The following is a 16,203-nucleotide window of genomic DNA, read 5'->3' on the forward strand; positions in this document are numbered from 1 at the left end:
TTGGGTGAGAATTAAAAATGAAAAATTTCATATTGTTTTGCCCAGCTGGTGTGCTCAGTGATTGAGCATCAACCCATGAACCAGGAGGTCAAGGGTTCAATTCCAGGCCAAAGCATGTGCCTGGGTTACGGGCTCCATCCTCAGTAGGGGGCGTGCAGGAGGCAGCTGACAGATGTTTCTCTCTATCCCTCTCCCTTCCTCGCTCTAAAAATCAATAAAAACATATTTGATAAAAATAAAAATAAATACCCTACCATATTCCATATGATAAAGGATACTGAAAAAATAATAACAGTTAAGTTTCTTTAAATTTCAACTGAATTTAAACACTGCTTTTTTTGTCAGTACCTTAAAAGTTCTTTATATTAACGCAGCATCACAATGCTGAGTTTTTTCTTTATCACTGTGGTAACTGATTGTGTATAGTTTATTGTTTATTTACGGTTATCACTGGGGATAACAAAGCAGCAAGAGACAGCTAATAGAACCATCTAAATTTCAGGCATGCTCTTTCCTGCCTCTATTACTAGCAGCAACATTATCTCTTCATGATAATCAAGGTCTCATTACCCCTCCCAGCATAGTAACTCTTATTTTTGGCCAGTTTGTCTTTTGGTAGCAGGAATCCAAAATGTCCAGGTGGCAACCACAGCTGTAGGTTTCATTGCAAACCCTCACTGTGTCCCTGCTGAAAAGCATCTCACCCCATACCTCTCTCCAGACCAGCACTCTAATCCAGCAGAGCCTAAAGTTGTGGGAGAGGTAAGCACACAGTCCCCTTGTTACTAGTGAGAAGATGAGACCCTGGTTCTTTTTTTTTTTTTAAATTCTCACCGAAGGATATTTTTTCCATTACTTTTCAGGGAGAGTGGAAAGGAGAAACATTGATGTGAGAGAGACACATCAATTGGTTGCCTCCTGCACATGCCCCAACTAGGGCCCGGGATGGAGCCTGCAACCAAGGTACTTGCCCTTGGCCAGAATTGAACCTGGGACCCTTCAGTCCACCAGCTGACACTAACTGCTGAGCCAAACGGGCTAGGGGGACACCTGGGTTCTTGTCTGTGGCAGAAGGGGAAGGAAATGGCACTGGAGTGTCCCTGGAGGAAGAGGTCCACGGTACCTTCATTTTCAGAGGTTTTAAAGGCTGGGCATTTAGGGAAGAATCAATAGAATATTCATCAGCTTTATGCAGATGGACCAAAATGAGATTTATTCTCTTAATTTGTCTGTCCTTGGGTGTGGCTGGCAAATGGCACTAATTGGATTTCTATTACCAGTCTCCCAGAATAGGGGGATTTAAGCTATTTATCCTCTGGTTGGGGAGGAGACGTGCAAACCATTTACTTTTAGGTGTCCTTGGTTTAGGGAAGGTAGGATTTACTAGGTGGCTGCAAACTGCTGTTTAACTATCTGTCTCAGTTTCCCTATTCTGCTTGTCCCAGAACTTTCCAAGCTTCCTACTATCCTATAACACCCAGGTATGTCAGCAAGAGTAATGATGAGAGAGTCCATCCCCACTCCCATGCCTTGCACACAGCCCCATGCATTCTAGCATTTGGGAAAATATCACCACATAATGGCTTTTGGTTTAAGTATATATTTGTGGGTGAAAAAGGAGTTCTACAGCAAGTAACCTCATAGGGTGACCTGATTATAAATTCTTAACTGGACAGAGCATGTTGGGTAGTCACGTCCCAGGCCTATAACTTCTTCAGGGTGTTTTCCTTCCTGTACCAGGAAGAGTTAGATGACCTTATATGCAGAAACTCTTATCACCAGGGAAGGCAAGGGCTTAAATCTGCATAGTCACCTTCCTCTTGTTTACTGTGCTTTTCCTGGTCACCTCCCACAGCTGACTCCCCCCCCTTCCCAACATCTGCTTTTGTCTTTACTGTGGATGGTATTTAAAGTGGTGGTCTTGCCATTTTGGTGAGTTACTCAGTGTGCCTGGGTCTCTCCCATGTAAACAAGAGATATACACTTTATTAAACTTTAATTTGTTTTTCTCCTGCTAATCTGCCTCCCGTCAATTTGATTATTAGATCAAAGTTTATCTTTGCCTTAAGGAAGCCCTGTTCTTTGTTTTTGTGCATCTAGGTCAGCGATTTTCAACCGTATTTTTAAAACACACAATACCTGACTATTTAGTCAGGGGCACTGGCCTCTTTTCCCTTAGATTGTCAAATAAAAAATGACAACAGTCAACACAACAATAGTCTTCTAGTGTGAATGCCCTGTCTTGAACCATAAATATATAGGTCATCTAATAGCTTTGCATCTTATTGATTAATTCTTGGTACCAGAAATCCTATGTACAAGTATAGGCACCTGATGTTTTTTTAAATGTTTTTATTGATTTCAGAGAGAAGAAGGGAGAGGAAGAGATAGAAACATCAATGATGAAAGTCATTGATTGGCTTAGGCACCTGATTTCTTTTAAAAAGTCACTTTGGAGCAAAAAGAGTAGGTAATTACTATTATGTATCTTTTTGTAAATCAATCAAAATTATACCTATATATTTTTTGTCAGATCAGCAAAACATGTATTTTTTGGTGTGCTGCAGAATTTTAGTAATTAGTTTATGTGTGCTATGGAATAAAAAGGTTGAAAATCACTGATCTAAGTTCACATATCTGTGAAATAACCGTCCTCAAGAGAGCACGTAATAATCTTAACTAGCCTGTAATCGAATCCCCACATTGCTTTCTCCCACCTTCATGTAATCTTCCTTGGCTCCCTCCTAATTCCAAATGAATAAAAGAAACCGCAAAACTGTTATTCTCAGGAGCATTTGTGATCTCACTTCCTGGCAATTCTCATCAATTTTGCCTCAAATAAACATAAAAATTTTCTACAGGTTTGAACCTTTCGTATATTGAAAAGCTGCATCTTGAAAAAATAGCATCTCAACCCCCAGCCACGCCAGGTATCATCCTCATGCTGAGGCTTCAGCCGGGTTGAAGAGGCCATTCCAAAATTTTATCAACCCGGCAGCTTTGGGGTGAAAAGGTAGAGAGAGAGTAGGACCAGCGGGGTCCATTGACATATGTTCTCTATTGAACCTCCTATACCATGGAATGGGGCCTAAATATCAGTTACAACTCAACCTTGTGTCAAACAATCCCTGAAGCCCTGCTGGTGTGGCTCAGCGGTTGAGCATTGACCTATGAACCAGGAGCTCACAGTTCGATTCCCGATCAGGGCAGATGCCTGGGCTGTGGGCTTGCTCCCCAGTAGGGGGTGTGCAGGAGGCCGATCAATGACTCTCTCTCTCTCTCATCATTGTTTCTATCTGTTTCTCCCTCTCCCTCCTCTCTCTGAAATCAATAAAAACAATAAAAACCAGTCCTCGAAGAATTTCAGCCTTCTACTCACCTGCTGTTGATATTTTAGGTTTATACAAGTCAAGAAGTGCATTTATTGGCTGCCCCTCAATTTTGCTCCTAGAACTACCATAATATATAAGTCCTACTTCTAATCATCAAGTGCATGTAGGGTAGCAGAATTTGTCCCCCCCCCCCCCAAATATGTCTGTTTGGCATAAGGATTATTTTTGTCTGGTTATTTTTAACAAATAGACCTGGGAGATGCTCTGAAAACCAAGTAGATGTTACCTTTGTGAAAGACATTTATGTTTATAAGGAAAATCTCCACACGTAAGGGTGTCTGTACTGGGAAGAAAAGGGTGACTCTATCACTGGAGACAGCAGGGACTTAAATCTACATAACCACCTTCCTCCTGTTTATTGCACTTTTCCTCCCATAACTGACTCTCCTACCTCACATCATTTGTCTTCAGCTGAGAATAGTATTTCAGGTGGTGGCTTTGACCATTTTGGCGAATTACTCAGTGTTCTTGTGTCTCTCTCGTCTATACAGGAGGTACACGTGCTATTAAACTTTAATTTATTTTTCTTTTGCTAATCTGTCTCATGTCAATTTGGTTATTAGACCAGCCAGAACAAATTAGAAGGGCAGAAGGAAATTCACCCCCAGCGCACACACACACACACACACACACACACACACACGCAGTTCTTTGCCAGAAGAATGTTTCTGGTTTTTCCACTTTGCCCATGCAGATTGGAATGCCAGGTAATGACTACTTGCCACCTAGTACCTCATAACATCCTTCAAACAATGACTAGTGGGAATTTGTAGATAAATACCACCGCCCCCTCAGGTTTTTATCACTCTGTGTGTGACCAGTCTCCAGTTGACCACAGTATTAAATTTCTTAGCTGATTTTGTTTCCCTCTCTGTCTCATTTTCCCATGACCCTTCAAGTGCTACCTGTGGTCACCTTCCAAAAACTACTCAGATCCTTGTTGTAGGGTCTACCTGGGGTAGGAAGAAGTGGAATTAAGACAGTAACAAAAGTAAATCTTTGGAATATGATAATGGAATTGGATCACTCACTGGTTAAATGCCAATTGAACCCCACTGTTGGTGGCGAATAAGGTATAATAGTCCCTGGGATGCTGTAGCATCACTAAGACCTTCTCTCACCTGTGGTGAACTGAGATGACATACAGGTGGCAAGTGATGCCTAGGCTTATACAATACCACTGGCACTTGAGAGATATGGGGTGCAATATTATAAGGATTGTGGGGTTGGTTGGTTGGTGTTAATTGCCATTAAGGTGTGGAAGGAAGAAAAGAACAACGTTAGGTCATCCAATTCTCAAATCACTGTATAGTAAAAAAGCGGAAAAGTATTTAAAAAGACCTTCACCTCCTGTAAATCCACTCTGTGCCGTCTCTTTCATCTTAGCACTGGAAAAGCAATAAAAGAAATCCCAAGGAAGAGCCACACTAAAACATAAAAGTAGTGCATGTGTCAGCATAATTTGAAAGAAAAAATAACATGTCGATAAATATGACTGGGGTAATGCTCTAACTCTATAAAATCTATTTCGAAGATACAAAATAATTATTTTCTCTCCCAGTATAGACTCAGCTTTGCACACATGAAAATCTTGGTATTTTCTCTTCATAATTGTCCACTCCTGGGTAACTCAGAACCTAGAAACGAAGTTCAGTTTCCCCTGATTTATAGTTAACACTTCGTATCTAAAAAATGTTGGAGTTTAAACAATGTCCCTTCTAAGAAATATTTCTGAGTCACAGTGAGAACACAATTCTTGTAAAGTGACATGTAATTTGGCCACAGAGCCTCTTTATGGCAAAAATTCTACATGCTTACTAGATTTCAGTGTGGTGAAAACTGAAGGTCTGACAAGTTGCACTAGGTAACTGAGGACCCTGCCTCTCTTTAAAATTTATAACAGCATTTCAATCAGCAAGAGTTAATATTGGAATCACTTATACTCTTTCTTGTAGGAATTACAGCTAGTTTCAAAATAGGTTTTCTAAAAAAACATGCTCCCCTTAAGACAAGCACCAATTTATTATAGTAACCAAGTGCTTATTAACTGTGTTAATTTAATTTTTTAAAATCTGTGTCAGTCTATTGTTTAAATAGAATTAAATTGCTCTGTCGATTTCTTCATGAATGCTCCAGGCATTTTTTGATTACCTCCTATGCACAAGGCCTGGTGATGGTGCGAGGAGTTTATAATGGAGTGTAGGAGACAAAATATGCACAAGGCTCTGGGCATGCAGGTGCTCAGGCTGCCTGGGGAAGGAGAAGCCTGGAGAGGACAGCGGTCACCCAGCTGGTATGACATGATCTGCGGGAATACTGACTATGGCAACAGGGTGGCTGGGCTATTGCGGAGTCTTCACTATTCTCTTGTTCCTGCTGACATACCCTGTGTAGCGCTTGCTGCCATGATATGAGTCTTCTATCAGCAATTAAAGTTACCTGGTGGTGTTTCCTTTCCCCTATATTGTCATATTGAGACACATTTAGAGCTTAATATTTAGGTTACATTTTTTCAAACATAAAAGTGCCCCTTTGAAATGTAAAACTTAACTGATTGGTAAAATGCTAGAAAATGTTCAAAGCTTAATAAAACAAAAAGTCAACAAGTGTTCAAATTGAAAAGCAAAATTATAGATTCAAAGAAAAAAAATTGTAAGTTTCTGAAAACTTTCCTAGGAGTTTGAAACCTAGGTCATCAGATGGGGCCTAAAAATACCGAACTTTGTATGTGAAATAGAAATTTTTCCTGTAAGTGGAAGGAACATCTGGGTAGACTCCGATGAAAACAGAATGCCACAATCAGCTTATAATACAAGCCAATTCAAATGGAAGGAGATGATTCTCAAAAAAGAAAACCCATTTTGAGAATAAAGGAACATACTCAAAACCTAAAATTTATTCTTAATGATGCTTCATTTTTCATTTGTTTTATAGCAGCCTTTTACTGAAGGGGCAAAGGCAGACAGACTATTCCTTAGTCCCTTAATGTTAGCTGTCCCCTTAACTACGACTCTGGGACTAGAATGCACAAACAGGACAATTAATCAGAAGGAACAAAGAACTTTTTTAAAACTACAAGGCAGAGGGGGGAAGGAAAGTGTGGTGAAAAATTCCCTTTACAAGCATCCTTAAAAATTGATTAAAAGTATCCATTTGCTGAGCCCAGCTATGTATTTTTCAAGACAGAGACATTTATTCATGGTTTTCCCTGTCTAAAGTAAAATTTGATAAAACTACAGGTTGAAGTAGGCAAATACAAAAATGATAAAAAAGAGATTTCAATACTTTTCTAAATTATTAGATTAAGCAGATGAAAAATTTGCAAGATAAAGGGTTAAACACAGCCCAGCCAGCATGGCTCAGGGGTTGAGCATGGACCTATGATCAGGGGACTGAGGTTCGATTCCCGGTTGGGGCACATGCCGGGGTTTCAGGCTTGGTCCCCCGGTGGGGGGGGGGTGCAGGAAGCAGCGGATCGATGACTCTCATCATTGATATTTCTCTCTCTCTCTTTCTCTCTCTCTCTCTCTCACTCCCTTCCTCTCTCTGAAATCAATGAAGGCTTATTAAAAAAAAAAAAAAAATACACAACCTGAATGTTTAATTTAACAGAAATTAATATACTCTGTAATCTTTATCAAAACTTTATTAAAGGCAAAGATATTGGTTACCTACTACTGACTAACAAATTACTCTGAAATATAGTGTCTCAAAATAACACCCATTTGTTATGTCACATTGCTCCGGGTCAGATATTCAGGTATGTTCCAAACTGCCTCTGGTCTGGGTCCTGGAGGTTACTGTCAGAATGACGCCTGGGCTTTGGTCATCTCAGGGCCTGATCTGTGGACGCCTGCTCCCTAATCACTCTCGTTGACAAGATTCAGTTCCTCCTGGGCTGCTGGGCCGAGGGCCTCAGTTCTTCTGGCTGTTGGTCGGAGGCCTCCCTCAGCTCTTTGTATAGAGAGAACTTTTCATTCGTAAGCTGGGGGCATGGCAACTGGCTTTCTTCAGAGCAAGAGTAGAGAGCAAAGGAGAGTAGAGGGGGGAGAGAGAGGGGCGGGGGGGAGAGAAGCTACAGTAATTTCATAACCTAATGTCCTAAGTGACCGTCATTATTTCTGTCACATTCTATTTGTTAGAAATTAATCCCCAAGCCCAGCCCACCCTCAAAGCAAGGGGATTACATAAGGGTGTGAGTAACAGAAAGCGGTGGTCACTGGGGCTCATCTTAGAGGTCGCCTAGCATGAGCAATAAACAGGATGCAGGCCAGCGGTTTGGGGTGAGGAGAAGCAGGGTTGTAAGAGACTAAAGGTACGACCGTGTTGGCACTGGCGTATTTCTAAAGGGGATAATTGAATTGAAGGTATTCATTTTGGTATTTTTTTTTAATTTTATCTTTATTGTTGAAAGTATTACAGATGTCCCCCTTTTTATCCCCCGTTGATCCCCTCCACCCTACATCTGCCTCACTCCCAGGCCTTCCCCACATTATTGTCTGTGTCCATGGGTTATGCATATATGCATATAAGTTCTTTGATTAATCTCTCCCCACCCACTCCCCCATCCCAATACTATTTTCCTTTGTTTATAATATAATATAATATATAATATAATATGATATAATATAATATAATATAATAATAAATATAATATTATATATATATATTATATTTTACTTTAGTTCCTACTGAAAATTAACCATTACATTTCATCAGATTTATGAGTTTTGGGAAAGGTCACTACACCCCTGCATACCTCAGGTTATATATATATAAAATGAATAGTGTGTTTTAATTCTCTCTTTAAAAGAAATGTTCATGAATTCATTTTAAAGTATCATTCATTCAGTCCTTTAAAGCTTCCAAAATTTTCACATTAAAGCATTAAAGGCACTCTACAAACTTATAAGAAGAAAAATTACTTTGTGGTGTATTTGCTTTCATAAATTTAGGCAAATGTGAGCTTTGTGCCTGAATTATTCAGTAAACTCAACTCTGCTGTAAATGTGACCTCTAAATAGTAGAGTTAATGCAAACAAAAGAACTTGATTCCATCATTTTGCTATGTAGTATATTTTCTCTCATCTATCCCCTTGCCTGGTATTATCAGAAATATAGTTTGATAGCATGAATCAAGCTAATAACATTAGCCTATGACTGATTACCTGTCCAGTTTGGCCTCATATGAAAATTCTGAGCAATTAATTTTAATCTTATGATAACACTCATGGGACTGTAAACCATTCTCGTTAATTTAAACACAATGGTTTCCAACTTAAATACATATGCAATAATGAGTTAGCAAAATCCTTTACTCTGAAAAGAGTATGATTATGTTTCACAACAAAAATTTTATACAAATAACATTACATTTTAAATTAATTTTTATTCCCCCCTTTCAGTTAAGAAAAACTATGCAGTTGTTCTTTGACTTTTCAACTCATATTATTTGGAATGTCTTTTAATTGGTATTTTAAGAAAGCTGCATTATTGGAGGCAAATGAGAAATTCTGCAAAAGCAGAAATTACAAAAATAATTTAAGACCACTATAAAATTTTAAGCAGTACAAATGTATATGCAGTAATGAGTAAAATCTATTTAAACCAACCTCAGCTCCTAATCCCACTTCCCTGAGGTAACCAATTTTAACAATTTAATGTCTATCTTTTTAGAAATTTTCTGTTATTAAAAACATATATGTGTTTACACATATGTAAGCACATTCATATTTTATAACAAGAAGATACTATAATTATGGTCTGGAAATTTGCCTTTTCAACAGCATAATAGCTGTATTTATAAGATACAGTTCTACTGTTTTATTGACTGTATAGAAATTCCATAGTTCAATATTTGATAATTTAACTATTTTTCTGTTGATGATTTAAATATTTTATGTATTAGTTTTTATTTTTTAATATTAAAAACAATGGCACAATGAACTTTTAGCAGTGAAATTATTATTCTAATAATTAAAATGAATAATTAGAAGAGTAACATATCAGATGGTATTTCAAATGTTGATGTCTTACCTTAAATTGCCGTCACTCTCACAATTTCCACTAACGGTTCCCATTTCATAGTACTGCTCTTAACAGTGGATGTTATAACGCTTTAAATTTGGGCTTCAATAAAAGGTTACAAATCTTGATTTAATTTTCATTGTTAATTCAATTATTATTACATATTAGCTAAAGAATTCATAATAGTCTACCAATTGCAAGTTGAATGAACAGCTTAAAAAATAAAGTTAGTTTTAAATATTTTATCTATATGGTAGTGCAGCAGTGTTTACTTTTCTCTGATAGTTTTGTACATGTAATAAAAAATTTGCTTTTTAAAAAAATGAGTAGCAATCACCTTAATTAATTTCAATGCGGCTTTTACAAAGAGCTTGGGGCCTAATTAGTTAAAATCTCATCTGTAATATTTTCAGCATGAGCAGTCCATCGGAAGTTACAGACTGATTATTCATTTTGGTGTCAACCATGCTTGTCATTTTAGTTTTCCCTGAGGGTTGGGGAACCTAACTCTCTCTTTCTAGCAAGTTCTCTCAGTAGTGCTTAGTGATGTGGACTCGCTGAGCCTGTAATCTGTGTGCTCACATGGGTTGGTAAAGGATTTTTGTGTTTTAGCTGAAACTCAGTATTTACCCACTGGAAAGGCTATAATGGTGTTTAAACAATTAAAATAGGAATTTTCTCTTAATAGTGTGGTTTCACAGTGATTGGAAGTTTAGGTCATCTAAGCAGAGCTGTCTGGCATCTTTGTTTTCTCATTTCAGGAGAAAAAAACAATGTATTTCTTGGCTGCCTCCTTTTTAATGTGAATCTAAGATTGGAAGCTTTTTCAAATATATTATGCATCAGGACTTTATCATTAACTGTATGTAAACTGCCTTCTGTCTGCTCTAGCCCATTGCCCTTCTTGATTCAACCATATGGCTGTAGAAAAATCTCTCTGCAGAGCCAGGCACACAACCGTATGCCAGCCCTCAAAACGAGCAATTCAGGTTTTATGTTCTGGTAAGGCAAATTTCCATTTTCTACAGCTATTTCTTATTTTATGGGGAGAAAAAAGGAAACTAAAACTTTTTTTTTTCAGAATGTTGGTCTGACTCATGTGAGACATGATACATTTTCTCTGGAAGGTGCCCACATTTTCCACCAAGCTCTGGGGCTGCCTTGCAATTTTTTCTTGGATTGAAATATTGTACTTTTCCACGTAGGCCACTGTGCAGGAAATGAGCTGGTCAGACTGTACATATCATGTCTAATGCTTTATTTATTTCACTCCTAATCCTGTAACAGGGTATGCTTACAGCATTGCACTAGAAATGGCTGGACTCTTTGATAAGGGGAGATAGGTTTCAGGTCAACTCCAAAGAAATAATTGACTATTAACACAAGAAGGGATTTAAAAAAAATCCTGTCCATTTCCACAGTCCTCAGAAATTGTCAATCATCAGTTAGAAAGCATCAGCAGAGAACACTGACCTGGCAAAGAGCAGTCAGAGTAGGGGGATGAGCCATCCAGCAGCTGTCATCTCCATTAACTAATATGGGAGTCATCATCAAAGTCTTCCCTAGAAAGAAAGGACAGGTAGCCTTCCCTAGAAATAAAGGACAGGTGTTGGTGCCTAAAAGACAACTTGGGGCCATGGAAAAGGCAACCCTAAGAATTTCCTAATCAGATCCCTCAACCTGAGAGGAACATCTCAGCTCAAGTAGCATTGACTCAAAGAAGTGAAGGAAATCCCAATGAAGATCCTGAGGTCCTAGAATGAGAATCCAAACTGAACCATAAGAGGACTGCTTGGCCACGCCAGTAAGGATTACCACCGATTCCTTGGTGAGGGAGCTGGAAGCTGAATAGCAGAATGCACTCTTATATATGTTCGATCTCTATATCTATTTGTCTAGCTATTGTACATTGGGATTATTCTCACTATTGTGTTTGTGTCCGAGAAAGTCTTATTATTTTTTTCAAGTTCATGGTGTCCCAAGTCAAATATTCTCCAGGTATTGCCATGTACAAGGTGTATAACTAGGGGGACTCTCCTTACTTCAGACAAAATCATGGTGCCAAGAAGGAGCATATTCAGGAAAGCAATATCCTTTACAAAGAACTTTTCCTCTCAGGGTGTGCTGCCTGTTGACCTATGATTATTTGTCAATGACAAGGAAAAGAAGATAGGATTTTGAAATTTTGAAATACCTGAAAGTAATGGCTAGAATATTTAATTGCTAGAATTTTCTAAGTTCAATGTATATATGAAAACCAGAATGTTCTGCTTACCTTAATACCACTCACCATAGTTTTAATCTCATATGGATTGAGTAATGCACCAGATCTTCAAATGAAAGTAACATCCTTACTTGCACAATGGGAATTAGTTGTTAACTGCGCTCAGCAAAGTGGCTATAGTTATTGATTAATCACTAGGTGTAACGAAGGCTTCTAGGCTCACAGAAAAGACTCATGTTGTGTTAACGAAGAATTTTATTTTTGAAAAAATGTCATGTTTGCATTAAATATTCAATAAACTCTCTTACCAAAGTGGTAATTTTGCATTTCTGGCCTGTTACCTGGGAACTGAGTATCTAGCACCATCTGCAGGCGAAAATCTGCTACTTTCACAAAAGCTTTACAACTGAGGTTAAAATTGTTTCCATATGATGGAGAAGGCTGTCCTTACAATAACAATATAAACTGAAATGCTATCTAGTTTGTCTTCCTTTTCCTTTCTTCTCTCAGAGTGCCCACAGTGGATATTTAGGGAGTACTGTGGTCTACCACATGGTATGCTTCAGGTACCACACTGGCAGGTGGGGCCACCTTCCTGATCAGGCACAGAGGCCACAGCATCTAGGGTCCACAATACTTCTAAAGGTTCATGAAAATGTTTTAATTTCTTTTAAAATCAGGAAAAAAAAAATGAACTTCTAGGTCAAAGAAAATGTTTTAATATATTATATAAATATACCAACCCTGCTTGTAGAATATCATTTTTAATGTTTCTAAGTGGACAAAGGGGCCTGGGATGACACAAGTGCCTAGAGGCCACAAAGGCCTTACTGGCAGGCTGATTGCTCAGTGCTGAAGGACCACAGAATCAAGAGACATAAGCAACTTAATCCTTGTAAACCACTTGGAACAGAGCTTGGTACCCACAGTTAGAAAATTTGTCCTTGTATGCCACCTGCGTGTAGCCTTTTTAGTCTGGTTCTTATTAATTATATGCTCACAGGTCAATGCTCAACTGCTGAGCCATGCCAGCTGTTCATCTATTATTTACATCTTTTTTTTTCCTTACTTCTTATTTATAATTTGAAAGATTATAGAGATGCAATACAGAGTTTCTCCTTTTAGGTTTTCTGTATTTACTATGTTTTCTCCCTTATTTAATGTGTTTGATATTTAGGCCACTTCATTTTATTTTAGAAATAACTTGCATGTATATCATAAAAAATAAATTATTAAGTAGCATAAGGAAAAGCAAAATATTACATTTAATTTAGTTAATATAAATATATATGGTTTAAACTTTAGCCCATAAATATTTTAAAAACAATTTTTCACAGTTATAATGGTGTTTATAAAATGGGTATAATGTATATGTCTCCATTATGAGCTACAAATATCCCTAAATAGTTCTAACCTAAAAATTAAAATTTTATCATGTATGTTGCAATTTGGACAAGTTTTAAAACTTGTTAATATAAAAAATAAAATACATTTAGAATTCTATCAAAAAAGATTATGATACTTTAATATTTTAGAACAAGGGTTCTTAGGCACATTTTAGAGTTTAGAGTATTTTAGATAGAGGGTCAAAGAAGAGATAAGAATATTTGATAACACAAATATCTCATGTAAATTTTAATAGGAATAAACACAAAGTGGCCAAACATATTAAAAATATGTCTATAATCTGCTTTTTTTTGGGAGAATGTTTTATAAGGTAAACATTGAATGTTAAACTTTTATTTTTTTTGTAATCCTCACCTAAGGATATTTTTTCCATTACTTCTCAGAGAGAGTGGAAGGGAGAGAGAGATAGAGAGAGGAACACCGATGTGAGAGAGACACATCAATTGGTTGCCTCCGGACTGGGTTGGAGACCAAGCTTGTAACTGAGGTAAGTGCCCTTGGCTGAAATCGAACCCGGGACCATTCAGTCCACAGGCCAATGCTCTATCCACTGAGCCAAACTGGCCAAGGTGAAAGTTAAACATTTAAAAATACTTTTGCTTAAATTCTCAAACACTCATTATCTTCAAAGTATTTTCCAAGTAGTGTGGGTAAAAAAAAAATTAAGGTAATAGATGTGAAAATACCACCAAGAAATAAGTAAAAAAAATTAAATTTATTTCCCATAAATTTATTAAATTACTTGCTTTTCTAAACTCACATTATATTTCTAAAACATTAGTTTCTTTTGCATGAGTCATTAGCTTTCATAGGAGTGCTTTTATATAAACTCTATAAACCATAGCATTTCTTTATTATTAGCATATAAAGGTCTATTAAATCTATTTTAAGTGGATAGTCTACTGATTAATACTTTAATTAAAGCTTGGGATTTGTGGTGTGGATCTAAGAAATGTTTATGAAAGATTTAAAGTGATGGTTTAGACATTTAAGAATCAATCCCTGAGCAATTTTAACTTTTTAACTATAAAAAGTATATATTAAAAATCTATTAAATAAGGTTACTGATTAAATTGCTATGTTGTATACCAAGCAAAGATGGCAAATACACGGATATACAAAGTATATCTATTTCCATAGTAGGAATTTCAGTTCCAATGATTAACTTTAAGAAAGTATTTATTTTTATTTGGAGTACTTTTTCTTTCCAGTACTCATATTTTCACAAGAGCTTAAAAATTTAAGTACAGACTAATTATTAAAGGTTTATTTTGCGTTATATTTTTGGTAACAAAAATAAAACATGGTGAAACATTATATTCTCGTAAATAATTCTTTAAAAATACCTTTTAGCAAATATAAAATTATAAATTAAAATCTTGTTAATTCTAACACTGAATGCTATTACTTAACAGATTCTTATCAAAGTCAGCAATAATCTTATTCCAATAATGTCTCACTTTATCATATAAGTTAGACATGGCTCTTAGGAACTTGTACTCTTTCTACTGAAACTAACGAAATGAGTTTTGCAAACCACATGATTTAAAATGGGTATATTGAAGTTAAAATGAAATGTTCTTTGGATGACAGATGAAAAGTTTGAAGTCAAATATGAGAGAGTACTGAAAAAGATTTGTAACTCTAATCTACAATTATTTGCATCTCTTGAGACAAATCTTTCAATTATATGTATATTCCCTGTTGACATTACCCACTTCCCTAACAATTCACATCTTTTCATTTTGTTTTTATTAAGCATACACTTCTAGCAGGATTTTAGCAGGATTTGATTTTGTGACAGTTTCTCTCTTGCTTCTACACCAAAATTGATCAAGATCCTGAAAGAACAAAAAGAAGAAACAGATATATTCAGGTTCTTTTTTTTCTTCTTTTTTTAAAATTTATCTTTATTGTTAAAAGTATTACAGGTGTCCCATTTTTTCCCCCCAACTGACCCCCTCCACCTCTCTCCCACCCCCTCCCCAGGCCTTCACCTCGTTATTGACTGTGTCCATGGGTTATGCATATATGCATATAATTTCTTTGGTTAATCTCTTCCCCACCCTCTACCTCCCCTCCCCTCTTTCCTCTGAAATATGATCGTCTGTTGCATGCGTCAATGTCTCTGGATCTATTTAGTTCATCAGATTCTTTTGTTCATTAGCTTCTTCTTAAAGAAGACCCAAGCTCTTCTGTTTGGGTGTTTTTTGTTTCCTCATGTTCCAAATTGCTGATTTGATTCTCAGCATCTTCTACTCTAGTGTTGATTCCCTGTAAATTATTCTTCATTTCAGTTCATGTAGCCTTCATTTCAAATTGGTACTTTATTATGTCATCGATTTTCTCAGTTGTTTTCATAATACTCTTACTAATGTGGTTGAGCATCCTTATAAGCAAAATTCTGAACTCTGTATCTGTTAGCTTGCTTGGATCTATTTCATTTAGTTCCTCTTCTAGAGATTTCGTCTGTTCTTTCCTTTGTGACATGTTTCTTTGCCTCCACATTTTGGCTGCTTCCAGGTGTTTGTTTCTATGTATTAGGTAGAGCTGCTATGTCTCCTGGAATGTGTAGAGTGGCTTTGTGTAGTAGGTGTCCTGTAGGGTCCAGTGGCTCAGCCTCCCCAGTCCCCTGAGCTGGGCCTTCTAGGTGCTTCCCTGTGTGGGCCGTGTGCACTGTCCTGTTGTAGTTGAGCCTTGGTTGCTGTTGGCGTCACTGGGAGGAATTGATCCCCAGACCAATCGGCTGTGAGGACCAGCTGCAACTACAGCCAAAGAGCTGCTGTGCTGAAGACACCCCTATGGAGCAGGATTTACTTCAGCGGGGCTTTGGTGTTCACCAAGTGCACCCCTTGAGTGTCACTCGTGGATGTGGTAGGGTTGTAATCCAGCGTGGTCGAGTCTGACCACCGGGTGCACTGTCCCTGGGGCCTCCCGGGAGGTGCAAAGTCAGCCTGTGCCAGTGCCTTGCCCAGGGCCACCCAGCATGAGCTACTCAGCAAACCGTAGTTGGCTGCTACTTGTGCTGGGCTTGGAGGTGCCCAGGAGAGGCCCAGCTATGAGCCAGTGCAGCTGCCGCTAGTGCCAGGCCTGGGCCACTTATCAAGCCATATGGGGCCCGCTGCTGCTTGTTTGGGAGATTTTAGGAAAGTC

The 16,203-nt window shown here is 37.6% G+C and overlaps 1 protein-coding gene across 1 annotated transcript in view; it reads right to left on the bottom strand.

The window, feature by feature from the left end:
* Positions 1-14,804: 14,804 nt before the first annotated feature.
* The window catches only part of VWDE (von Willebrand factor D and EGF domains), a gene marked incomplete at both ends in the record, with an annotated part of 62,386 nt that continues 60,987 nt past the window's right edge, over positions 14,805-16,203 (bottom strand). Inside the window, one exon of the mRNA XM_081146978.1 lies at positions 14,805-14,891. Coding sequence (XP_081003104.1) covers positions 14,805-14,891 — 87 coding nt within the window. The remainder of the gene's footprint in view (positions 14,892-16,203) is intronic.

Source organism: Miniopterus schreibersii (genome assembly GCF_964146895.1).
Source record: "Miniopterus schreibersii genome assembly, chromosome: 9".
In the NCBI taxonomy this organism is placed as follows: domain Eukaryota; kingdom Metazoa; phylum Chordata; class Mammalia; order Chiroptera; family Miniopteridae; genus Miniopterus; species Miniopterus schreibersii.